The sequence below is a fragment of the Phasianus colchicus genome, chromosome Z (assembly GCF_987193195.1).
Source record: "Phasianus colchicus chromosome Z, bPhaCol1.hap1.1, whole genome shotgun sequence".
NCBI lineage: Eukaryota > Metazoa > Chordata > Aves > Galliformes > Phasianidae > Phasianus > Phasianus colchicus.
The window spans coordinates 63,874,003-63,901,858 of record NC_143476.1 but is presented as its reverse complement, the minus strand read 5'-3'; the positions used below and the strand labels follow the sequence as shown (position 1 = coordinate 63,901,858).

The 27,856-nt window shown below is 38.3% G+C and overlaps 1 protein-coding gene across 4 annotated transcripts in view; it reads left to right on the top strand.

The window, feature by feature from the left end:
• Positions 1-27,032, top strand: part of LOC116237172 (uncharacterized) — a 41,504-nt gene extending 14,472 nt beyond the window's left edge. For 3 of the 4 annotated variants that reach the window (XM_090131749.1, XM_031606157.2, XM_090131750.1), the window contains exons 3-8: positions 20-142; positions 2,082-2,129; positions 4,345-4,442; positions 6,079-6,171; positions 12,340-12,504; positions 18,183-18,684. In XM_090131749.1, the coding sequence (XP_089987875.1) occupies positions 20-142; positions 2,082-2,129; positions 4,345-4,442; positions 6,079-6,171; positions 12,340-12,504; positions 18,183-18,206 (551 nt within the window). In that variant the 3' untranslated portion in view covers positions 18,207-18,684. Of the gene's footprint in view, positions 1-19; positions 143-2,081; positions 2,130-4,344; positions 4,443-6,078; positions 6,172-12,339; positions 12,505-18,182; positions 18,685-26,942 lie in introns of those variants that run through there. The other variant, XR_016461893.1, reaches the window with a different exon arrangement.
• Positions 27,033-27,856: the final 824 nt, after the last annotated feature.

The window sequence follows — 27,856 nt, the reverse complement described above, 5'->3', positions numbered from 1 at the left end:
ACAACTTATTTGTGATTAGAGCTTCAACTGCGGAAAACACTGAGGTGCTTTATACAGACTGAAGATTCAAAAACTGTGCATTTCAACTTAGATGAATGTGGTCGTCATGAAATATCAACCATGGATTCACAACGCCCTGCAGGTAGTGTGTCTTTTGGACTAAAACTCAGGAACTGTGTGTAGTACCATAAGAAACTGCTGAATGCACTTTTATGCAATTTGTTCATGAGCCAGTACAGATGACATTTTATTGCATTTTTATTAATATTGATATGATATATGAAAACATTTATTCCAGTTTAAAATAGATAAGTATAATACATACTAAGTATACATAACAATTTTTCAAAAAAGATTATTTTGTTCACTCCATTTAAATTATTGGGAAATCTACATTTTTTGCTATTAATCATAGAGTGGCTTGGATAGGAAGGGACCTTAAAGACCATCCAGTTCCACCCACTACATCAGGGTAACATCCAAACTGATCTTAAATGCCACCAGGGATGGAGCACCCACAGCTTCTCTGGGCCTTCTCTGTGTGCCTCACCACCTTCTGAGTAAAGAATTTCTGCCTAAAGTCTAATCTAAATCTCTTTTATTTTAAAACCATTCCCCTTTGTCCTGTTACTATCAGAGCATTTAAAAAGTCAAGCACCCTTTGTAAGCTCTCTTTGAGCACAGGAAGGCCACTCCCCAGAGCCTTCTCCAGGCTGAAAAAGCCCAGTTGCTTCAGCTCTTCTTTGTAGAAGCAGTGCTCCAGCCCTCTGATCATCTTCACGGCATCTTCTGGACCCTGTCCAGGAGCTCCATGTCTTCTTCAGTCTTGGTTTCAGTATTTCAGGGAGGATCTTGTACGGGCAGAGCGGAGAACAGTCACCCCTCTGACTGCTGACCACCCCTCTTTTGATGCAGCATAGTATACAGTATTGCGGCTTTCCAGGCCGCAAGTGTGACCTGTTGACTCACGCCAAGCTTCTTGTCCACCAGAACCTCAAAGTCCTTTTCTGCAGGGCTGTTCTCAATAAGCTCTTCTCCCAGCCTGTGCACCCATCTGGGACTGCCCCAATCCAGGTGCAGCACCTTGCCAAGAAAACACTCAGAGACAAAGGCAAAATGAAGAAAAACAGACATTCTGTTATTTGCAGAATTATTCTATTTTTCATGTAAACCTTCTTTTATCTCAGGTGGGTCTTTTCTAGTTGACCCCAAAATGGTACCACAGCTTACTTCACTGAAGTGGTTCTTAGGGTTTGTTTGGGGTATTTTTTGGTTGGTAAGAGGCAAGTAACAACAAATACAATTATCCTATAATTATTTATTTTCCAAAGATGAGACAACAGAGATAATAAAATAGGCAGATTTCTTACAGCAAAAAATGGAAAACTGTAAGATCTGTGAGTATGCTCATGGTGTTAGAATCCTGTTGTAGAAGATACCGCTCTTCTCCGAGAAAAGAAAAAAAAGGAACAACAGAAAAAAGGAAATCCTGATATATTTGTATATGTAAACACAATTACCACAAACATACATTCAAGATAATATCATCAAGATAGCATCATATAAGGAGCCAACTCCTTGTCATACTATTATTTGTGGCTTTGAGCTGAGTAGGTAATGCTTTCACCAAAGCACTGCCTGCATAGTGCACGCTGATGCAAGAAATGCTGGAACACCCATTCCATGGCTACCTGCTACTTCTCGATCTTACTCATTTTGTGTCAGGAGTCTCACATCTACTGCCCAAAGACCTTAGGGATTTCTATTTGATATCATTTAAGGCCTTACATTTCATCATTGGCCTCCATTTTGTCAAGTGTATTCTCTTTTGCAATGGACAACCAGTCAATATATTTATTAGACTCAGAGCACAGAATTCAGGGTGTGTATGTACAGGTACAACTGTTCAGTCTTAGTGGCACCACATAAATTCAGAGACCTGCAAAAAGTGAAGTCTGATGTCTACTGCAGTTCCAAACCATTTCTCCATTTCTCAGACTATACATTAAAGCAATTCTTCAAATCGTTATGTTTTTAAATTTGAAGGATAGTTCTGTCTAATTCCAGATCTTTTGTTTTAGATACAGCATGGTTAAGCCTGTTCACAAGCAAGGAGCCAGCAGTTATAGGTAAGACTTGAATGACTCATGTGGGAGCAAAATGTTCATTCTCTTTGTTAGGGACTGATTTAAAGTGCGTTTGTAGTGTTTCTAAGACATCATATCAGAAGCCATATATTAAAACAGATGCTCATTTAGGTCAGGATACTGGGCAATCTTAAAAGCCACAAAACTTGCCATAGCAAGTTACAAATAAGGGCTTGAACAGAAAACAAATGTGCATGAGGAAATAGAATGCACACAAGCTTGAATCAATATTTTTAAAAGAAAAACGTGTGCTATATTGCTGGCATTTGAGTCTCAGCTAGCAAAGACCTGTTGTAACAGGAAGGGAAAAATAAAAAGTGTATGAAGAAAGAGAAGATGTATTTTTGGAATCTCCCTATTGTAAGCATAACAGATGAGTGGTACGTAAAAGGATACATTAGTTCCAGTACTCCGATAAAAGATAAATCTATTTCAGTTTCAACCTGAAAGAACTGCTGTGATCCAGGATTGCACCTTGACAAGTGGTCAAGTGGAAATTTCTAGGGAAGACTATAAAATACTGACCCATCCATTCAGTACTTGCCTAAATCCCAACAATCTGGATTTCAGGGATACCCCAAGTAAGAAATGGCACCTTCTATTTCATCAATTACAAGGCATTCAATTCAGCATCAATTTGTAAAAGTACCCCTTAGACTCCGGTTTTAGAAATCAGAGAAGATAAATAGCTCAACCACAGCCCAACAGAGAGTGGAAGCAGCATGTATGAAATCATGGAAAAGTTCCTTACTTTCCATAGCAGCAACCATCTACCCAATAGCCCATTTGTCACATTTATCAGACATGATTTAGACAGTTGATCTCCCTTCAGTCAGAACACTATTATGACTTGGGTGTGAAATATCTCTTTCCTGCTGATGTGCCATCTATATGCTACAGCTGATGTTGGACTGAGGTAATCTGAACTGATGAATCTCCACGTAATGAAGAGGGAAGACTTTTAGACTTTACATTCTACTACATTTATCAAATGTATTTATAAATATGCAAAGTGAGCACAACATGCTGAAGTGCATCTCAAATTTTATCAAGGATTTTTATGCCCTTTTAATGCTGTTACTGGTTCAGACAAAATTCCTTTAGTAGACTTCTACAAAAGCATTACAGCTAGGGTAAGAAAGGATAGCTAAAATAATACATAGGATTAGGGAACATAAAATAGTTCTGGTGGAATGAGTATGTTCTGCTGATTCAGAATATCCTTCAAAGGCTGAAAAATATCCTCAGTGACAAGAAAAAAAAAAAACAACCACAACTCTTTATCTGCAGCTGTTAAAGCTGTCAATTACCTAACCTTTGTAACTCTGTATGCTCTGTATTAATTTGCCGTGGCGATGGACATGTAGGTTTTTTCTCTGATTTGAACACTTTTCATATAATTAATTTATGAAAAAATTATCTCTGATACAAAAAAAAATCTTAAAAAATAATTTTTTTAGGTTTTTTTTTTACTCATAAACAGTACACTGGAAATATTTTCAAAAGCACAAGTAGTGTTATTTTAAATAAATCTTCAAGGCAGATTTTTATGGTCAGTAATGCTATCTGCTAGCTAATGCTTTTGTGTCCCATAACAGTTGACAAAAAGTAGTTTTATTTTTTGTTTTTCTGGATCTGGGACTTTGAACTATCCAAAGGCACTGATTGTTTTATCAGTTTGAGAATTATCCCATGTTGTATACATTTATTTCCTGCAGCTGAAAAATTGACAGTGGAAAGATTTTAGCCAACAAAGTACCCAGTAAATAAAACAGAAAAATCCTGTGTTTTCTGTAGGGGTGTGTGCATGGTCAGGTGTATTATATAAAACAGTATCCTGTATATCTGTAATAATGTTATTTCCCTATTAATACCCATAGTAATGTGAATGTGCCTTCACAGTTGATGAGTTTATGTATATAAATGTACTTATACTCACATAAATCTGGTACTCCATATATCACATTTTTTTAAATCCATAATCAATTTTTTGCAGAGAGAAATTAAGTTTTTGCGTGACAAATTTAAATTGTCATGAAGTCATAGACTTTAAATACTTTTCAGAGGAAAGACGGAAAGACTTACGGAGTGATTGTATTTGTTCTTCTTCCTGTGTCTGAATGTTGTCTACTTTACTGCTTTCATCTGTGCTTCATTTTATGAAGTGATTTACATCTTATTGCAATTCTTTTTCTAGGAAAAACAGACTCTAAAAATGTGGTGGTCCTCATGCAGCGATTAAAGTGTAATGAATTTGTGCTGTTGAGCAAAGGTGAAGATCAGCTCTGCCTGAAGGTAAGAAGTAGTTTAATTTGTAACTTTTAAGTGCTTTTTCTCTCTGTCAAACAATTTCTCTTAGTCCTTTTTGAATTGGTTTTTCTTTGCTTATCACTTTCCACTGTGCACAACTTGACTGCCTCCCTCTCTGCTATCCAGACAAATATTTAAAATAGATTATTGCAAAAATAATTGGGTTTGGGCTACCGCATGGAAAAGAGGTGAGTTTAAGAGGGGAATTATTTTCTCCTAATCAGCCTGACTTACAAGAATCTGTTGTCAGAGCATTCCCATTTTCTTCAGTCTTGTCTGGTTTATTTATAGTGGGAAGAGCAGTCAAGGTCAGATTTCCCTGTGCTAAGCTCAGGTTACAAACCTTACTATCTGTCTGAGGAAGAACTTCATGTAAGAATTTAACCTTTATAGCAGGGCAAAGATCTGACCTCTGTTTCCCCAAGTTATATCAAGATAAGGAATAATCATGGAATCATAGAATGGCCTGGGTTGAAAAGGACCATCTAGTTTCAACCCCCCTGCTACGTGCAGGGTCGCCAACCAGCAGACCAGGATGCCCAGAGCCACATCCAGCCTTGCCTTGATTGCCTGCAGGGATGGGGCATCCACAGCCTCTCTGGCCAGCCCGTTCCAGTGCGTCTCCACCCTTTGAGTGAAAACCTTCCTCCTAATATCTAACCTAAACCTCCCCTGTCTCACTGTCCAGCCTCGTAAACAGACATACTCCCTCCTATTTATACACTCCCTTCAGATTTTGGAAGGCCACAGTGAGGTCTCCCAGACTTTTGTTCTTTAAGCCCTGTTCCCTCAACATTTCTTCATAGGAGAGGTGCTCCAGCCCTCCGAATGTCTTTCTCTGAATAAATCTTCTGTGTTTTTCTTTTTTTTTTTCATTTCAGAACTTCCCAGAAAATGTTTCCTAAAATTTTTTTGGAAATGTGCTTTATAAGATACATTAATCATGTTTATAGCATATTACCACATTGGAATTTTCTTTACTTTCCTTGTAAGAATAATTATTTTTTAAGATCTTTTCTGTTTCAGAGATAATTTTTTCATAAATTAATTATATGAAAGGTGTTCCATTGAATCAGAGAAAGAGCTGAATGTTGAATACCAGTAGATTTTACTGCCCAATAACCTATTTCAAAATACTGGATTACATCTCTTAGCATGACAAAAAGCAGTTCTTAACCAAAAAGGGCATAAGATGTATTTATTATCCTCCAAGTATGTAAAAACTTGGAAAGATCACTGGCTATTCTGTTTCCAACAGAATGTGAATAATTCTTTATTCTTAACAGGAAATCTCGTAAGGAGGATGACAGTGATCCTTATCTGCAATTAATTCTTTTGTATACGGTTATGGCATGCTGCAATCTCAGCTGCATTGCAAAATAGAATCTTGGCATTGAACAGTTTGTAGGATTTTCTTTTGATGTTTGTTTCCAACCCAATTCATAATATACTCAGGAAGTATTTTGAGAACTTAAAAACTTATTCATCTCAGATAACTGAAGTTTAAGTACAAGTGAGCTTTGGGGGAAATTTTTTTTTTTTTAGAATTAATACAGCATTTTGTGCCTTAAAAGTGGAAAATGTGAAGCAAAATTACCAATTTGCATGGCTGCAAACACAGGTTTTAAAGGGATGCTGTTCCGAGCCAGATCATACTTCAGTGGCAAAAGGCAACAGGAGAACGTGCAAGAAGAGAGGTCTTGACTTCAAAAAGGTACATAATTATGATCAATTAATAAAAACATATGTATGAGAGAGAGCATCTGCAAACATAGATGTAAAAAAAATAAAAAAATAAAAAAGGCAGCTAAGTACATTTCTATTGTTACCCATGAAATGAACGTTTACACACTTATTTTTAGCATTTTCCTCAGGAAAAAGACAATATGAACAACTTTTCCAGTTGGCTTGTTTACACTAATATGTCATTCAATCTACAGCCAAATATGTGAGTTTTAATTACAACATGAATGACAAAAACATGATTTTTGTATTATTGTACTTCTCTGAAATAAGGGGAGATGTACAAGAAATCATGCTACATGAAAATTACTTTGCAAGGTCTACAAAATCCTGATGAGTGCATTAGCAGATTGAGAAGGGTCGAACTGTAAGAATAATGATGTTTTTAACAAAAATGAATCCATGTATCAAAAACTTATTGAATTGATAAAAACACAAAATATAGATAATAATAATAATAATAATACCAAATATTTAATATAAATAAAAAAATTAAAAATAAGCAATCCCCAAAGCACTTTCAGACTGAATGTTTTGTCAGCGGATGACTATGAATCTGAAGTAACACACTGTGTATCTGATGATATACAGGCAGCCAGGTCACTTACATGATGACATATAAAATTCACAAATTTTGGTGACCAAAGTTTGATTTTCTCGGTTTTTCTACAGATAGAAACAATAAAACATTTTTAACATGGGAAGGATGATACTTTAGTTGTCCTGTGATAAATTTTAAACAGATATTCTAATGCAGAGAAAATAAAAAGCTGTGAAAATGTTGAGAAGAACTATTTTTCATTACGGTTGTACTCCAGATGACTGTTCAAGAGGATGAAAAGGCAATATTTCCAATTTCAGTAAGGAACTTAAAAGCTAACAGGGATCAGATACCTTTCACAATTTCATAATAACAAGACTGAAATACTGAATATCTAAAATTTACAGCCTAAAATTTACATCATTTCTAATATTTCTCCAAAGTCAGAAAGGAATTCTGGCAATTTGAAATTACAGTTAGTTTCTTGCTTGAAGTTATTCTGAAATGATCTTTCAAAGGTAAAAGCTACACATCTATTGCCTTGTTTGTTTGTTTGCATAATTATTTAACTGATCTCTGGCAAAAAAACAATTCGGTCCTTCAGTTTAATTTTCTCCTGAGGTTCCTACCCGAAACATTCCTTGGTTCTAAACAGAAGTAGAAAACAATAAGGCAGACAATATTTAAGACAAATTCTAGCCTCTTCCTTGCATGATGTAACTCTATCTTGGAAGTTTTTTACAGAAAAGAAGACATGCCTTTTCCTGTAGAGCTGTTAATAGAGAAAGAATTAAGAAATCATTCTAAGAACATGTTTGTTACACACCTTACAAGGCAGCTAGTGAGTTACCCATCACCGTCTGCGAATACCCTCAAGTAGGAAAGTGTGTTACTTATATCAGAGAGATCAGCAGCCTGCATTTGGGTCACACCCAATTACAACAAGAGGCAATGCCATAGCCCTGCCTGAAATTTGAAATTCTCGTAAACCTTCTAAAATGGGTGCACTGAACAAGAAATATTTTCTGATACAGTGAATTAAGCCTCCATTGTGCACTGGGCTCAGAAGTGGTTGACTGAACTATGTGGTGCCACAACATGGTATTTTGTCTGCTAGCTTTCAGTAGTGCCAGTAGTGCTAAAGACTGGCATTTTTTTTATTACTGGAAAACTGCCAGTGGAATTACCAGAAACATGAGAAACTGAAGCCTGCCATTACACCAACAGAAAGACTTTCCCACTGTGCTGTACATTTCCATTTCTGAAACCAAGGCTTGCAGAGTCATGGCTAACAAACATTAAAAGATCTTTTATTACTTAGCCTAGTATCATAAGATAATAACAGTTTCTAATGGCAAATAATAATTTGCAATAAAAGCTTACAGTGACAGAGGATTGAAGTGGGCAGGTAACACAGACCACAGCCAATGTGTATTACGATGCTATGCTGGTAATAGCAGAGAAGTTTGCACAGTATACACTGTTCTTCCCTAACAGAAGGCACACGCTGGTGGTCATCCACCTGGAGCCAAGTCCCAGCATTGACTGGACAGCAGCAGTTATTCTAACCCAATAGCATAGTTTGCTTATCATAGTTATCCATATCATAAAGCAGATAACTATGCAATGGGTTGTAGTAAGAGATGTGGAGTATTATTTCCCTCCCTTCCACCACAGGAAAGGCTTCCAGATACGCCCACACAACATGTTGACAACAATGGGATGTTTTAAACCACTTATGTATTTCTCCTGCTGATTAATATTGTCTGTTCCAGACAAAGTAAGATTACATTTATAATCTCTGTCACTTGATGTAGTGCATGCCTAGGGAAATGTTAGCCCCAGTCATTTCTTCTAAAGCAAAGGTTATGAAGTTGAAATGAGTCATTTAACATTCACTATTCACATTAATGTATTGATTTGACCTGAACTGCTCAACTAGACTGTTGTGTGATGCTTTTCTTATTCTTACATTCTGTCTCACAAATCAACATTTTCCTCAGAAGTCTGGATCAGCCACATGGTGTCAGAGCTGTATCCTTATGGCACAGGCAGAAGAACAGTGAGCCTCTCAGCTCACTCTCAGTTTTTATTAAGCACTAGTAGTGCTCAGTCTTCCTTCAGTTTCATTCTTTTTTTATTTCCTTCCTTTCCTGACACCACTCCTAAATTCCTTCTTGCCTTGACATGCTTGCTTAAACAGTGACTGAAGTCAACAATTCTATCACTAGATTTGGCTCTTTCTCCTCAAGTTGTTCCCCGATGGGTTATGCAAGATTATTAAGCATTTTCCAGAACTGAAGGGCTGCTCACAGAGTTCCATTAAGGCCTGACTAGTTTTTACTCTGTGGTCTTCTATAATTTACTGAGTAGTTAGACAAAACTAAGTAAGACAGAGTCAGAGGGCAGCTATGCAGTCATCAAAAGCCTTATTGTGGGACTTACTCATGGTTCCAGTTAAACAGACTAAGATAAATAAAATACAGCACCAAACTGACAAAAAGTGAGAACAGAATTACTTTGGTTCAGAACTGTAGGTCGTCAGTGATAATGCCATATTTACTGTGCCTAGTGCTGGCTGGGGTTAATTTGTCACTGTCCTTTTTGGCACCTAGCCAAAGTGGCCTGAACAAAGTCACACCACTATTGAGCTCTTCAGCAAAAGGTATCCTACAGTCCAGTATAAGCAGGAGTCAGAGTGCATGCTATAACTGATGTCACCAAAGTGTTGTCCTCAAACTCTTGCATGGCAAGGTAGAAGCCAGTTTGTTTCTAGGCATGTAGAGAGAACTGCAATGCATCTGGAACTGACTGTCTGGGGTGGAAGTACAGCCCCACTGTTCTTCAGGACAGGACCAGCTGTGAGAAGATAAGGACTGTGCTGGAACAGCCACTTGCATGATTCCATCACCTTCCATCACCAGTGGGATAGGAAGAGATGAGAAATACAGAAATAAGAAGACTTTTATGTCAAAATAAAGACAGTATAATATGTGAAGGTTGGCAAATCAATCAATCAAACAAACAACAACACTACATGATGCAAAAACAATTACTGTCTCGTTCTCATAAACAGATCAATCAAAACAGAGACTGACAGCATAGAGAGCATCACCATTCTCTGAGCAACAAACACCTTGGAAGGCAGAACCACTCCCCTCAATGTTACTGTTGTCTGCATGCCATTGCTGAGCATGAAGTCATATGGCATTAAGTATTTGTTTGGTGGGTTGGGGCCAGCTGTCCTGGCTGCATTACTCCCAGTCTCTTGTCCAGCCTGCTCTCTGGGGCTGGATTTGAGAAAAAGACATCATCCTGATGCTGAGCAAGCACTGAGCCATCACGCTTCTGTGTCATCAGCCCCACATGCATTGCAGTTCTCTCTACATGCTCCAGTCTCAACTCAAAGCATCACATTTTTCTGAAATATTTTCCAAGGACAGTGACTTCAGCTGAGATGGCCGTTCGGTTTTATTATTTTGTTTATCATCAGCTGTTGCTTATGTTGATTAACGTTTCCTCGTTTCATGTGGGGCAAAATGTATGCTGTAGTATGCCATGTACATACCTTGATGGTGTATGGCGAGTTGTTCTGCTTCAGCTGCCTTTTCAGCCACTTATCTTTTAGCTGCTTCTTGCTTCAGAGAGCAGCAGTTAGACCCAACCTGGAGTTTTGATAATTGTGCCTCATTCGAATGCTTTTGTGCTGATTTATTTCAAAACATGGATGCTCTCTCACATTGTTTCCTCTGAAACATTATTCACATACCTGGACAGATTTTCTTTAGCCTGTTGAGTCAACATATGTCAGGCATATGCTACTACAAGAGCACTGTGACTTACTTGTGGGGCATGACTAAGGTGTATTTTTTTCATGAAAGCAAACCTGCAGATTTATTTTTTCTCTAATGCAATGCCAAAGAAACAGATTTGTAACTGAAAACCACCTGTTAATTTCCTAAATCATACAAATGATCATGCCTGCTGCAGTAGGAGTTGTTTTCTGGATGCAATATGAGCTATCCTCAGAAAGAACTGTTTGGAAGAAGTCTGTCGTTCTCTGGGTTTTGTCATCTGCCTTCTTAGCAGGCCATAATGGAAAATTGCCCAGTTCCTGCTTTCTTGTATAGCATGTAGTTGTAAATATTCCTCAGTGTCAGAGTCAGGACCTGTGGCATCTCGCAGCCTTGAGTCAGCACTTCCAGCAGTGGCTGCTCCTGCTCACAGCTGCTCTCTCCCACCCACACAGTATCATTCCCCAAACCATCTTCTGACAGCCCCCACATCTGATTTTCCATTACCTCATGCAGATATGCAGGTATTGTTCCATCTCATTTGAGTGCCCCTTGCTATTCATCTTTGTAGGATGAATTTCTACATGGCACACACTGATTCCTCTCCTTGCTTCTTCTGGTTCTCTCTCTCTATTCCCCCAAGGTCTTCTCTCCCCACCATCTCTAGGAATCCATCAGATTCTTTCATTAAATGTACAGTTCCGTTTTACAATTTTCATTTTCAAGTTACCAGAAGGTATTTTTCTTAATGACAAATTTTCTTCAGCTTTCCTGTTTTTAAAACATAAATTTGGCTTGAAGCTGCAAATACTGTGCTGTCACTCTGGTTTATCAGGACAAGACGTTTTAGCTGCTTTCCATTATAGCTTCATTAATACAGGAGGTGTATCCTCACGTTTCACGTTCTGTGCTCTACAGTAACCACAGGGCATATTCTTTTCTTTCTTGTCAGTTGGGCTGAAAAGGCACATTCCTCTTTCTATGTCAAGGTGCCTTTTGCTGGAATCTCCAGCATACTTGGAACCCTTTACTACTCTCTCTCTCAGCCTTTCTGATTATTCTTTGGGCAGGCCCAGCACCTCCTCTGACTTTATCAGAGTTCTCATTGTTTATTTCTAAAGGCTGATGGCTTCCAAAGCTGATGAGTCCGGGGACTAGCTCTTACCTTTCCTCTCTCCAGAGTGGTGTCTTCTGGTAACATTTTTCATCCTCACCCAGTAGCACTGGAGAGCTCATACACAATGTGTCTTACCAAGGGGCTGTTTGGACAATACCTATTCCTTCTTAAGATGGATCTTAGAAGATTTCTTGGAGACTTGAGACGCGTACCAATTGTACGTAATAAACCAGGTTTTATTAAGAATAATAAACACTGTCATGTTCAGATTACTCCAAAATAGGCAAGAGAAACTGTGACTTGACACGTTTTTTCTACTGGCAGCTGATCTGGAAGGCTTAAGGTAAGGAAATGACCAGGAGAAAATCCAACACTATTCCAATAACTGGCACAGTGCAGAGCAAACCTGCACTGGTCTTTTTGGGAAGAAAAGGAATGCAATTGCAGGTCTGGAAGTACTCAGTCCTTTGAGAGAAGAGGTATTGTTCTGTTTTCATTCCTCATAGAACCTAAACTAAGTGATTAGATCTTCAGTAAGATCTATGATGAACACTGGAAAATAAATGTCACTGGAAAAAACCATTTAAAATACAGCAAGATAGCAATATCCTTGAATTTTCATAACATACAGGGCCTAAAGAAAAGCTTTATAAAATAACGTGTTCTTTGCACTGTTTATTTTCATAGCTGAAGGAAGATAATCACTTTTTCATCATGCATTCTGAAGGAGATTCAGTGAAGTTCCAATGCTATGAAGACACAAATTACTTTCTGCATGTGAATGATCATTCACTTGACATACGCAAGCTGGATCATGATGACCCTGATGGGGAGAGAAACTTTGTCTTCAAGGTGACATATTTTTAGGAAAATTATTTTTTCTATCTTTCAATGGCCTGAGTGCCAATACTGCTCTTATCACAAACTATACAGAGAGGGCAAGAAGTTGAGGTTAATTCATTTCTATTTTGCCTTATTTTTACTTCTTTTTTTTTGTTGTTGTTTCAATCACCATTTTGCATGAGTAATATCTTTTCTTTCTGTACTTACAATAGGAAGAGATAATGGCTAAATTTGAAAAACAGTAACTAATCAGTCTCTTCATATAGTACCTGCACAATTATGGACTTCAGAAGCTGAATTCTCCCTGAAGGGGAAAAGTACGTTGGGTATATTTCAAGGACAAGGGAAAAGGGATCACACACGGGCACGGAAAAGCATAGCTTTCCACAGTATAAACATTCCACTTTTAAAAAATATGTTTGTTATAAGCTTATCTGAACTTGCAGTGAACTTGCATTTAGAAGTCATTAAATGCATAAGTATGTGTACTGACCAAGTAGCTGTGGGAAAGCTGAGGAAAGTGTCCTCATCTCAAGGATAGCAGGGGAGGAGGTCACGGCTTGGCAGCTGGGAGAGTGCATGCACTCAGCCTGGCAGCACTGCAGCCTCATCTGGGCCCCAGGGGAAGTGCAGTCAGTGCTCGGCTGCAAATTTCATAATGACTAAATAAATTTTTGTAAGTGAGTACGTGAACTGAAAAAAACACACACCACACCAGAGGAGAAGTATACAGCAAAGGGCCCTGTCAATCAGGGTTGGACTTAATGATCTTAAAGGTCTTCTGCAACCTTGATGATTCACAATTCTAGGAGGAAGATGCTGCTCCTTAGAGCACACGCACTGTACTCTGCGAGGCACAAAACACATTGAATAGAAGAGGAAACAAACCACAGCTGTACACATTAGGTGTTAGAAGTCTGGTTCTCAGTTGCTGTGCATGCAGTCCCACTGCCATTTGGTGGCACTTTTCTTTAACACAGTGCATTTGGGAACACATCTGTACGAATGCTAGATGTCATGCACCTGTGCAAGGAGCTGTGGCTTAGCTGCAGTGAAACAGCATACAGCAACAATGCCCTGCCAGGGCAGTTCACTGCCGGTGAATCCTAGCATCAGTCAATTCAATTCATGCACATTACAACAAGGCAATATTATATTTCTTTCAGTAACAGCAGTGTGGTGCTTCACTGCTGGACTGCTGCATTTGGAACAGCAAAAATCATTTTGTTGCTTCCACTGCTGATAGAAGAGATCTTCTGAGTACTGACCTGTGAGCAGTACCTGTGACTTCTAGATCTGTTAAGTGTTCACTGAAGTCAGCAGGTGGGAAACAAACAAAAACACAAGAACAGCCCAATCCCAACAACAATGACAATGAAAAAACCTACATAGTTAATGGAAAATATTGGTGATAGTTGAATGGTTGTACTGGATGATCTTAGAGGTCTTGGTGATTCTATGATTCTACGCTTCTACAATTCTATATTGACAACATATGTTACACAAGAATTAAGTTATTTAAAATAATCTATTATGCTATACAAACAACAAATTAAATTGTGTATTAGGTGCAATAATTTGACAGAGACCGTAACACCTGGCAGTCTGGTATTTACCAATGGTAAGGATATCACGTTACTCAGTCACAACAGCTGATGAAATTGCTACAACTCATCACAAAGCTCGCATGAAGCATACTGATAAAATACCTCTGCTGATGTCTGCAAAAAATGTGTTCAAACTCCGTGAATACTGATTCTGTTTTGTAGTCAAAGCTTAAAGTATAGTTGTAATGTAGAATGCTGCAACCACCTACTTTAAAAACAAGATCTTTTAAAACACTTTAAAGCCTTTTTGGATACCAGCAGTGGTAGTTTTGTAAAGTTGTAGACTCGAGATACAAAGTCAAAATGTTGTTTGACAATTTTTTTTCAGAAAATAATAAATTCAGTCAGCTCTGTGATGAGAAATCAGATCAACATTTCATGGATACTTATCTTTCCCAGACTCTTACTTTGCACTTACAAAACCTGTCAACTGACGTTTTCAGCTTCCAACAAGTAACAGACAAGGGAGAAAGCATATATTAGTTTTATTTAGACATAAATACAAAACTAATGCCAGTGAGTGCTTTTTAAAAATATAGCCTCCTTACTTTACAGTGGGGGAAAAAAACACATGTTTATCCAATGTGTCTAACATTTGAATATGAAATATAATCACTACTATGCAGTTTACTTTCAAAATGAGGCTGATATTCTTAAACTTTTACTTTGCAGATATAATTATTAAAATATTAATATCAATAAATTGGTTTTGCTTTTCTGCACTTCAAAAGCTGTGCCTAATAGAAAATAATGGGTTCTGTTTGATGGAAAATAATTTAATACAAGTGTTCTTCATATGTAACTTCATGGGCTTCTGGTACTTTGACCATATTTGTGACCTGCTAGAATAAAATTTGTAAAAGAATATCGTTCAATATAAATAATGTGATTCTGATGCTAGTTAATCAAAAGTTGGGGGGGAAGGAGGGAAGGGAGTATAAAGAAGTGGTGACCATACCTGCTTAGGATCGATGTGCTAATTAATCCGGAGACTGTGTATTCCAATGACAGGAAATGGTCACTCACAGTAGAAAAATGTTTAAGATTGGCAAAAGGATCACTGCATTAAAGTCTGCGTAGGATCAATTGTTGTCCATTAAATCATGAGACTGGTACCCAATATTGCTATGCCTGAAAGATATGCCTTCTATGCACTGTGTTACATACTACTTTCATTATGGACAACTGTGAATTATGAACTAGATATCAAAATCAGAAATTGTTAGTCTAATGAATGTTTTTACAGTTGGAACAAAAGCTAACGACCTATCTTGAGTGCGGTTACAATAGTACTAAAACTTGTAAAACTTGTAATTAATTCAAGTTAACCATTTTCTACTAAAGGAACACTATCAAATACTATGTACGTTTCCATTTACTCTGTTAATTCTAATCAGTAATACAATAAAGGAATAGACAACGATTCTCTCTCCTCCACTCTGCTATGAAGTCCCCAGCCCTCTAGTTGGTCTTGTTGGAAGTCACCCTTTTTCTTTGATGGGACAGCGTGATGGCATCACCAGTGCACAGAATCATAGAACCATAGGGGTTGAAAGGGACCTCTTGGGGATCATCACATTCAACCCCCTGCCAAAGCAGGTTCCCTACAAAAAGTTGCACAGGGAAGCTTCCAGCTGGGTCTCAAATATACACAGAGAGGGAGACTCCACAGCCTCCCGGGCAGCTTGTCTCAGGGCTCTGTCCCCCTCGCAGTAGAGAAGTTCCTCCTCATAACGGTATGGCACTGCCTGTGTAGCAGTTTTTACCACTTGCCCCTTGTCCTGTTGCTGCATTAGATTTCAACAGACACATTAGTATAGGGAGACATACTAATACATGAACCTCACAGTTCCCCACTGAGGTTGACAGAACACCGTTCTATATTCAGCATAGATTTCAGATGCATGCAGCACATATTTTTGAACTACAGTGTCCGCATCAATGGAGATTTTACAAAAAAACTGTCATCCTGTCTTTGTTTCCATTCATCCGTAGTTTGTCTAACCGAAGAACTCACAGCAGGTTAAACGCTTCTGCAATTTGCGTCTGCTGGGCAGCACTTCTCACAGCCCCTCTGCCGGCAGCAGCTCAGCAGGGCGGACTCCACAGCTCCGCTCCTCGGCGCTCCCGCCGCACTGCAGGGGCTGTGGGCGGGCGCTGTGGGCGGGCGCTGTGGGCGGGCGCTGTGGGCGGGCCCACAAGAGTACACTGAGATCCGACGGTCTCTGGCACCATCTCCTGGTCTGCAGGAATGCAGTGGGAAACTTCTACCCAGATTTTACATCAGCAAGCCGCCAAAAAGATCTCAGCAGCAGAAAGCCGAAAACATTCAGCTTTTCTTCACACAGCAGAACTAATTTCCAACCGACACAAGGCCTAGATCTTCTGTCTGGAGTGACTGAAGAAGGCTGGGAAGCATGTCAAAGGAAGGAAGGGTTTCTCTCTATTAGCATGTTCAAGGCCACATCAGGAATACAATTTTCACTTTTGGGTTTTCCAGTACAAACTGGAGCAAAGATGAGGGAGACGCAGTGCATGCCCAGGGCAGGTGAGGCCTGGGGAGAAAAACCCTGGAGATGAGAAGGTTAAAAGTCTTCACCTGGAGGGGTTGTGGAGAGGACAGAACCAAGCTTTCCTTAGAGTGTACAACAGAAAGAAAACAAGCAGTAGTCACAAGTAGTAGCAAGGGCCATTCTGTCTGTGAATTACAAAAATAATCTGAAAATCACAAGGATACGTATGTAGAATTTCAAGCAGTCTTTGTGAGCTTTCTAACATTTGACTGGACAAGGACACGTGCAGTCTGACCAAACACTGAAGGAAAACCTGCTTTGAGCGTGCAGCTTGGCAAGATGATCTCCAGGAGTTCCTTCCAACCTAAATTACATTATATCATGACTCTCAGACAGCTTCCCCGTGTTACAACTGGCAGAATATTTAATCCACACAGCAAAGTGTGCAGTGCAAACTATGCAAACCACATAAAAGAGCCACAGAGGATCCACATAAAAGCAAATAAAATGAAATGTCTTGATTTCCTCCCAAGGCACAGTGCATTTATGACTGCATGTGGGCTTGAGCCTGAGGGGAGATAAAATCACTGGCAAAACAACTGAAAGATTCTGCAAAACTCAAAATAAAACATGCACTTCTTTCAGAGCAGGAAGCTCTGTATGGAGAAGAAATGTTCATTTGGAAAATAAAAAGTAATGGTAATATATCCTGTCGGGGAAATTTAAAAGCTACTGCTTTCTTCCTGATTATATGTGTTGTAGTTTTTCTTGTGATAATGTTCTTGATGTTTGAAAGAACAGAAAAAACAGCAGGTATGTCCCACTGCACTGAAGTCTGGTTAGTTCTGCCAGCATTTCCTCCACTGCACTTTTTAAAAATAAAAAATAAGCTACAATTTTATTTAAAATATCAGAATGTATATAAAAAATCCCATTAATGATATATCTGTAAGAGCCAATACACCTGGCTAAAAATGGTACCTAGATTCCAGATGTTGTACAAATGACTACCAGATGAATTACTTCTTGTAATAAACAGATTTCTCTTCTGAATATTGAAGATGGTACCCAAAAACATGATATTTTCTGCAACATTAAGGCTATACCACTAGGCACTAGCAGGAAAAATGACATTTCCACAGCTTTTCTGTAAAAATATTTACAAAGAGAAAGCAATAAGATGTTCAGAACTCTCCCCAAGTTGCCATAGTGGTGGGCTACAAGCCTAATTAGTCTCAAGGAAAGTACCTGAATTGATCAGCAGACACTGATAAAAACGTTCCTGAATATATCTTTGCTGTCAGTTTGTTGGTAAAGGCATTCTAAGGTGTTTTATAGAGACTGAATGCGAGAAGTATATGGAAAAAAAGAGAGTCAAGGAAGTCTAGAAAGTGGATTGAAACTGGAGAGAGAAGCATGGGAAAGAGAAATGACGAGGAGAGAGTGACAGTATGGAATTAGAAACGTACTGAAAAATTCAAAATGGAGAGAGGTCAGGTAAAAATGTGAAAAGAAAAAGCATGGGAAGAGTAGTGTGATTCGATATGCAATTCCTTCCTCTTTCTAGAAATCTAATAAACAGAAGAGTTAACTGCACTAACTGTGTCTAAAAATCTGTCAGCTGAGAAAAAGGACAACATCTTAAACTGGCTGGATCTGACCCCAAGCCATTTCTTCACAGCAACAGTACATTCTCAAATAAGGGCAAACTATGGTTTAAAGAAGTCATAAAGGTATGTTGAAACAATTTGACTTTAATTTTAACCATAAGATTGAACTGACATAGAAATAAGTGCACATCATGTCTTCATTATAAACCATCTGGAAACCTAAGCATTGGTGTATTTGGTGTCACACTGAAGTTTGTGTGCCTTGTGCTTCAGTCCTCAGACTTAATGGCAGGACAGGATTAGGTATTTTTATGGGAAAATAGACAATATGACTATGTCTTCTTTTGTGTTTAATTTAGTCATCTCTAATTTCTAATTTCATGATGATGATTTTTTTTATATTTATAACCTAAGAATAACTTCATTGTATTCATTCGGCTTCCATCTGGCAATACCATGAGTTTAGCAGCATCATTCAAAGTTAACTTTGAAACTGAATTTCAAAGGACAGGAATTTACCATGGGCTGCTGAAAGTTACTCACTAGCAGTGTAACATCTATGGGAATCAAAGGGATCAGATGAGTTTTAAAGCCTGGTTTGTGTAAAATAGACATTTAGTTTCTAGTTGTTTAGCCCAGGACTTTTACTCCCTATGCTTTCCCTTAAATCATGCAAAAAGTATCAAAACTCAGAAGCATAACGCTCGACAGAAGACAGGAGTTTAAACACAGAAACATTCTATAACCCTTGTCCTTTCTTACCTATAATCCCATTCTTTGTTATCAGTTGTGTTCTTCTGTCATCTTGCACCTAAAATTGAAGTCTAAACAAAATCTGTTTGAGCAACGTCTCAGTGAGGACCCAGTTCTGACCACAGACTAAACTACTAAATAAATATGAAAAGCTACTTTGTGTTTTCACAACTCTGATAATATTTTCTAGAAACAAGGATGAAGTAAGCTTTTGAGAAGCAATTCTCCTGCTGCCAGCACGGAGTTAGTACAAAGTGTTTTGATGGCAGTTCTGTAGTACTAGTGCTAATGAGCAGATCTACTGTTTATCTAAAAAGCTGCCAGTGCCAGAATCCATGGATATATTAGATATACTAGCAATTCCATTGTTACACCCAATAATACCATAGTGGGATATGCAGTTAGTAAACAAAAGAAATCACTGGCTGTGCACCAAGGTGCTTATAAAAAAAATGGCTAATATTAAAATAATCTTATTATGAAGGAAAAAATTATCATGCAAGCTAATAATCTGTAGCTGTTTATTGGGTGAGAGATTCTAATGTGAGCTCTGGCCTCATATGCAACAGTGCTGCATGGTGCGCTTTTTAGTGAGTTCCTGGCTCCCTGAAAGATACAGCTCAGTACTTCTCTGTGGTTATGACACCAAGCCTTGTTGCCCAGCGTTTGGACCACTTCTTTCTACATATAGCATGAAGAAAATACAGATGTTACTAAGGTAATCTTTGTTACAATTGGAGTTGCAGTGAGCTCCATTGACCTTAATAGAAGAATGACCCCAAACCCTCCTCCTCCTGCTATGGAACCTTAAAGCTTAGCTACATTTAAGGGTAACAAGTACAGCTGTACTGATGAACACCATAGTACCACTGTCACTGGTTTCCTTAGGTTTGAATGTTGAACATTGCTGCTTTTCATGTTACTTACACTTTGGACTAAATAATTAAAATGAATAACACGTTTTAAAAAGACATTTACAATAGTAAAGCACCAAGGGTGGAATGTCAGGACTGGGAATCGGCACTAAGAAGAAATAACTGAGAGGTTTTTGATTTGGAACCTGATAATACTGGAAGAGGCAGACTCTAGAAAGGCATAAATGCTACTGTGAATTATGATTTCTTAGATCTCCTAGTAACTGCTGTGTTTCTTGAACACCATTCCAGATCAGCTGCAGAATGAATACTGTACTTCAGTCCTCTTCTGTTTGAATGAGACTGTAATACAGCAGCAAGAGAATAAGTCTGCTTAAAACATGACCATACAATGCTAAAGCCTGCAATTTGGCTTTAGCCAATTTACTCAGAAAACCTGAGTAGGTGTAGACAAAAAAATCAAAAGCAATTTTAATTGCTGTATTGAAACCAATATATTTTCAAAATTGGTGCCTAAGTGAAATATGATTTCAAAGGCTGAAAATCTGGTAATGCATTTCTTCTTCTGGGTACACTATAAGCATACTGTGGTAGCTGGTAAATTTAGCAAATGGATTAAACAAACACAGCTTGTGGAAAAGATTCTTCATAATAGCTGACAACTGAATGGGAAAATGGTATAAAATCTGGGTCCCTGGATGGAGAGACATGCCCAGTTTTGCTTTAGATGCTGGAAAAGACTATGAGAGCTGGTTCTAAGTTCTCATCTAGAGGTTGTTTCAATTCTATAAGTAAGTTGCTCATATCGTCACAATTAATCTTTAGAACTGATATATTTCTAACAGGAAATCTAACTTAATGTTATTATGAAGGCTGAATTCTTCATCACCCACAGACCTTTACAAACAGAATAAGTTTAGGATAGGTTTTGGATTACTGCCTATCAGTTCTGCTAGAAATCAATGCAGAAGGCTTATTTGTTGATATTTCCTCCCACAACAAAGAAGACCAGCACAGGCATGAAATATTTTTCTTGCTAACACTTCCAAAATCAATCCCAAACAAACAAACAAACAAAAAGCAAGAAGCAAAACCAAGAAATAAAATTATCATCAGAGAAAACATCAACAATTGCTATGTTATCAGTAATTAAGATATCCATTTTATTTTCAATTAATATATTTTTTTGAAGCTAAGGAAAGAGTGGCAATTTCTCCCTACTCCTTGAGCTGTAATCTAAACTGTTCTAGACTGTAGGTCTTCTGCTACTATAAGCATTGAAATGCAGTTGACTATTCAGTTTACTCTGGAAAGTGAACAAACCCATTTAAGCCATTCATAAATAATCTATAACTAACATTCTAAATAAATCCCTAATGAATAATTTTGAAACTCGTAAGTAAAAATTTCAAACACCTAAAACTACAGAGGAATTAAAACAAAACTTTACTTCAAAATAGAAATTAAAAGGATGAATGAACATATTCCAACCTCATTTCCATTGTATAAACTGAAAAAGAAAGGAGTTCAGTGTATGAAACTCAACTGAATTTATATTGTAGAAAATGCAGCTCCTTATCTTAACCTTAAAAACCTTGCACATTTTTGGGAAAATTAGTTATTTAAAATGAACAGAAGAAATAAAGAAATTTGGCATTTAGTAATATATGCAGGTTTGGACACAAGGGACAACACTCAATATCACAAAATCGAGAAGACAGAAACATCTCAGATTTAGTTCTGATTTGTCTTGTCTGTGTGCTTCACAGTATTCCACAGGATGGCTCCCTTATCATTCCATTTCTGTTTTTCACTGATCACTGTATTACTACATTGTAACTTCATGAGACAAGTTCCATTTGTCAATTTCCAGAGGAAATTTTACTTAGAACAAGTGAAAAAGTATCTTTACTTGTGGTCCACAGATTTGCAAATGCAAGGTGTTCTCCCAAAGCAATGAACTTCATTTTCCTGTAAAAAAGTTTAGCTGAAAAACTCTGAGTACGTAAAACTGTAGAACAGATACATTTAGTAACAACAAAAGCCCCACAGAGTATAACTGGCAAAATGCTAAAATGAATTGTATTTGATTCTGACATTACTGTGCTCTTACAATGTACTACAACCATTGACAGTCATAATCATCTTCACACTAAGTAATCCTTCATAATTGAAAACTCTGTGGAGGCAATATTGGCAAAGAAAAAATGAGAATGAAGGAACACAGAAAACATTCCGGGTTGTATGAGTCTAGAATAATAAAAGGAGAGGTTGGTCAGTGTAGCAACAGTCCTTGTAGCAGTTCAAGTATGCAGTTGAGAATTTATGTTACTTTTAAGAGCAGGTTAACTCTAAAATGGGCAGCACTGTTCACGCCTTTCTTCAGTTAGAGCTAACAATAGATAGACATGCAGGATAAGTCAGATCAGCCAGCTGATCATGTGTTTAACTCAGATGGTAAAATCTGATTGAATGATTTCCACGATATAACATGAGGCATAGTCTTGTTTGAGTGCATAATGTGCAACATAAACTCATATTCTCTGTACTGTAAAGCTGAAGTCATTTTTATGTCTGTTTTTCCTCTCTGAATTGTATTTCTAATGGAGTTTATTTCTGTTACCTAATAAACTCACAGAGTGACAGAATTGTAAGGGTTGGAAGGGACTTCTAGAGATCATAGACACCAAACCCGGTGCTAAAGCAGGTTCCCTATAGCAGGTCAGGCTTCCAGGGAGTCTTGAATATCTCCAGATAAGGAGACTCTTAAGAAATTCCTCCTAGTTAGAAAGAAACTTTCTGTGTTGCAGTTTCTGCCCATTGTCCCCTCTTCTATTGTTGCTCACCACCAGAGTCTGCTCCCATCGACTTGACTCCTACACCTCAGATAAGTATAAATAGTTACGTGCTCCCTTCTCAGCCTTCTCTTCTCCAGACTGGAGAGTCCCAGGTGTCTCGCTCCAATTTATAGGAGGGAGATGAGTTTCATTTAATATTTGTATACCCGGCATGAGATTAAGAAACAGCAGTTCAAATGTTAATCCAACCAGTTTATTATAAATCCTAATCAGAGAGATGGAGAAGGGAAGGAGGGCAATAGAAAAGATAGGAAAGAAGCAAGAATCACATAAAGCGGGGATAGTCACCACCAGGATCCAGCAGCGGTCCCGTTGCATGATGTTTCGAAAGTCCGAGGCAGAAGCAGCAGGGGGGAGAGCAGCAGCGTGGCCAGCCTTGGGCAGCAAGCAGGCAGCAGGAAGAAGTCACAGAGCCAATCCAGGAGGAAGCAGCAGGACTCAGGTAGCTAGCCCAGGAGAGTCCGTCAGCATGCAGGAATTCCATAGTAAGGAATCTGATGGCAGACACCTTTGTTCTTCTTCAGCATTGTGGTAGAGCGCAGAGCAAGTCCAGAGGGAGAGAGGCAGGTCACGAGGCTTCTCATGTCAGAAACCTTTGTTTTTCGTGAGGAATCTGTTGCCAGAAAACCTAAACCTCATGATTGTAGGTCCCCATCTTATCCTTCTTCTTTTTCTGCCTATGTGACATCCCTGGGCGTTTGAGCAAGAGTCATGTGAGTACCCCCTGAGATGGCCATCATCCTTGAGATAAGTCCACAGAAAAGACCACTTCATGGCCATTAAGCTGCAGCTTATCTCTTTCTCTCTCTCTCTCTCTCTTTCCCTTTCTTTCCCTGGCCTTGTCCATCTGTGTTCCTCAGACAAAGGATTTCACAATCCTTGCCCAGGACTTGTCCATCAAAGTTCTCCAGACAAAGGATTTCTCAACCCCGGCCCAAAACTTGCCTGGACTTGTTCATCTGTGTCCCCAGCAAACTTTGAGACAATGATGTAAAATAATATCTTACACCAGGTCTCTCAGCCTTTTGTCATATGGGAGAGATTTCAGGTTCCTAATCATCTTTGTTCCTCTCTACTGGACTCCAAGAGATTCCTGTCATTTTTGAACTGGACACAGTTCAAAGTACTGGAACTATATGGTCTTACCAGTATGGGGTAGAGAAGAGGGGGAGGATCACCTCTGTCAACCTGCTGGCCATGCCTTTTTTAATGGCTGCCAGGATAACACTGGTCTTCTTGGCCTCAAGGGCAGACTCTTGACTGAGCCAACCCATTGTCCAAGCAGGTCCTTCTCTGCAGAGCTCCTTTCCAACAGCTCAGCCCTTAACCTGTACTGATGATGCATGCAGTTATTCCTCCCCATATGCAGGACTCTGCACTAGCTCTTGTTAACATGCTCTCTGCCCAAATCTCCAGCCTCCCCAGGTCTTGCTGAATGGCAGAAATGTCTTCCGTTTATAAACAGAATAAACAGAATTGTAATAAACCCCTGAATGTATCCTAGATGATCTTAGATTTTTAATATCTTATATTTCTAATATAAATCCTACAGAATTATTTGTAATTCCTTTTAGCATCAATTAATTCCCTTAAATACCAGACGAATAAGCAACATTTCAGAGTAAAGAAATCATAAAAAATTACAGAAATGATTGTGTGATGCTGTCACTAATCGCAGATACATCCTCTCAATACTGGTCTTCCTCACATAAACGTCCACCAATGGTCAAGAATTATTCTAATGAATATTGCAATGTTACTATCATATTCAATAACATTTAATCTCTTTTCTTCTTTCTCCTTTTGGGCTTGCTTTAATGTATTGCAGTTACCATCTGGTACGTTGAATGTGTTACTGTCTGTGTGTTGAACATAATGAATGCCTAAGTGTGTGCATTATGGTAAATTCAAAAATGTTTATTCTTGCAGAAATGAAGGATGATTGCCATAGTGTTCTGAAGGCCAATAGCTTTATGACACACTGGACACATAAATGCTCAGAATGCCAACGCTGCAAACAAAATCACAAGCATTTGTAGAATTTCAACTCATCAGATAGAACTATCTTACATAAAGAATGAATAGATCCCCCAAAGTCAGCTCAGCTATAGAGTCATGTTGAACCTGAAATGTAGCTCTTTCATTAACAGAGTAGATCACTTATAAAAAAATAAATAACTGAAGATGGAAAGAGAAAGTCAATGTCATTATAACACAAACAAAGGCAATATCTTATCTACTATTGTGTCAACATATATTTAATATAAACTCATGCAATGTGTTGGTCTACTCATGCAGAGAATAACTGCATCAAGCAACAATGAAAAGAACTAGATTCTGACTGGAAATAAAATCCTTTATTTTTCACTGTGGACAGGATTTAGAATAAACTTGGGCTAAATCCCAGAGCTTCACAGGCAGAACAAAAGTAGAGGTTATCCAAGATTTTGTGCAAGGATGGCCGCATATTATCTTATACCACAGCTGTTCTTCTGTTTTTGTAGATCTTTGTCTATTGTAGCTCCAAACATGAATCCCAGTCACATAAATCACATAACAGCTAAGAAAGTTTAATCTATCTAAGATTGTAATCAAGAAGTGGAATTAACTACAGAGACCTTATGTGCAAGCAGACATCAGAACACTCATCTGTTACACAAAATGAGGCTGAATTTTCTTTTTCTCACAGATTTTAAATGGTTTGATATGGTGGGCATAATAGGATGCTATAAATGCTGTGACAGTTAAAGCTTTAAGAAATACAGTACAACTACATTTGCATTTTGGACCAAAAAAAAAAATGCCCAATTTAATTTGCATGGCCATTGGAGTGGTTAAAAAACCATGTACCTAGCAGAGGAGCCTCCTCAAAAACATAGGTCCCCCAGATATAAAGCCTGAAGGTCCACCTAATGCCAACACTACTCTCAGCAACGGCAGATGTTGTGCCAATTCATATGTAGTGCTTTATGTACTTGCTTTAGCCTTAAATGATATTCAAGTTGCAGGTTTAAAGCCAGTAAATGTAATATGTCATTGCTTGTAATAGGACTCAAGCTTCTTGTTAAGCTAACAGTTCAAACCTTAGGACATTTCTGGATTTGTCTTGGATTGGCTTGCCTCAAGATCTTTCTTAGCTTGTTTTGTACTTTATACTGTGAACAATTGCCTAACATTTTTGGCAGTTACATAGCGTTATTATTATTTACCTAGGTGTCTATTCCTGATTATTACACTTGTTCCAGTATATTTTACCTTTTGGTTAGTTTTGCAGCGTTGCCTGTTATAACGTGTCTTATAACTAATTGCTGCCTTCTGGAACTAACATGTTGTTATTTTCTGTAGGATTAAATATCTATGAGCCTGCAAGAAAAGGCAGGATAAAGAACTAGAAAAATCAGATGAGAACAGATGCCTTGAACACCCAAGCACAGAATCATACTAGGGTGCTCAGGCTATAGGCAGGTCAATAGTATGCTGCTAGCTATCAACAGACTTATGGCCATCACAAAAGTATCCAACATAGGTGAAACATAACCTATAGTAAATTTCCACATACCCTGCAGTCTTATGAAATAAAAGAGCAATATATAGACTATGCTAACAAACATGCACAGATCCTAGGAAAAGGAACCATCAGCATCTATTTTACTTCTGCTAGCAAGGATAAGGAAGAAACTGCAGCCATCAATATCATGCTCAAAGATGAACTCAAGATGCAGTGCCCATATTGAAGCCATTAATGTTTCAGACTCAGAGGATGAGTGGAACGATTAGCATCCAATCAAAGAAAGGGATTAGAAAAATGTGCATCTATCAATATTAATTGTGGACAGCCTGAACTGCAATTGCTGGTAACCATTTCAGTGGACTAATACTAAATCTTGGTCATCTCACTAATATTTTACCTGGACTAATGGGAGATTATTTGCTTTGTATTTAATGTATGTTGACTCCCAACAGCATAAGTTGTGTATCTTGTATTTTTGCAATAGATATCATAGTGACATATACCCTACTGATCACATGAGATAATGAGTTTCTCACCTGAAACAAAAAAAAGTGTAGCAGAGCTGTAAAAATTAACAATGTGAATCATATAGTTTGAGATGGAAATAGAAATATTTCCATTTGTACAGTAATTTTACAATAGCTTACAGCAAAGTTCACACTTGGTCACATGAAGATCTATTGATTTCTATTATACTTTTTTATTTATTTGTTTTTCCAGGCTGAGTTATCTCATGAGACCATCAACTAAAAATTCAAATAGCACTGCTCTCCAGCATTATTTGGAAATAAGACAATCTATTTATCCTGACTTCAGGACTACGACATGAAAAGCCTACCGATAATTTTTCCTTTGTATTTGTTTTAATACTTTGGAAAGCAATTTGTTGCAGTGAGAAAAACTGAAGAAAATGCGTAAGAAGAACTGTAAGAAAAAGAATCTCAAAAAGTGAAGGCCATGGAGAAAAAATATACAGACTTCCAAAAGAGTCCAAGGCTTTTTTGGGTTTCCTCCTAGTGTAGGAATATTTTGAGGACTGGATAGGATTTCAGATAAGACTGTGTTTACATCACTCTGTCTTCTACAGGGAAATCCTCAAGTGCCTAGTGATAACATTACTATAGGAGGAATTAAGTAGCCTCAAAGTTTCATCCTTTCAAACCCTCCCAAAAATCATATAGCCCCCTCACAAGGGCTGCCACTTCTGAGTCAGAGAAATAAAGGACAATAGCATAAATTAGGTATGAATCTCTCCACATAATGAGGAGTGAGGAACATGACCTCTGAGGATAACAAAAAAGCTGAGGTTGTCAGGGCTTTCTTTACACCTGTCATCTAACAGTCAGCTGGCGACCAGTTATGAGTGGAGTTCCCCAGGGGTCGGTGCTGGGGCCTGTCCTGTTTAATATCTTTATTGATGACCCGGATGAGATGCACATTGAGTGCACCCTCAGTAAGTTTGCAGATGACACCAAGCTGGCTGGAAGTGTGGATCTGCCTGAGGGTAGTGAGACCCTACAGAGGGATCTGGATAGGCTGGATAGCTGGGCTGAAGCCAATGGAATGAGATTCAACAAGACCAAATGCCGGGTCCTGCACTTTGGCCACAATAACCCCAGGCAACGCTACAGGCT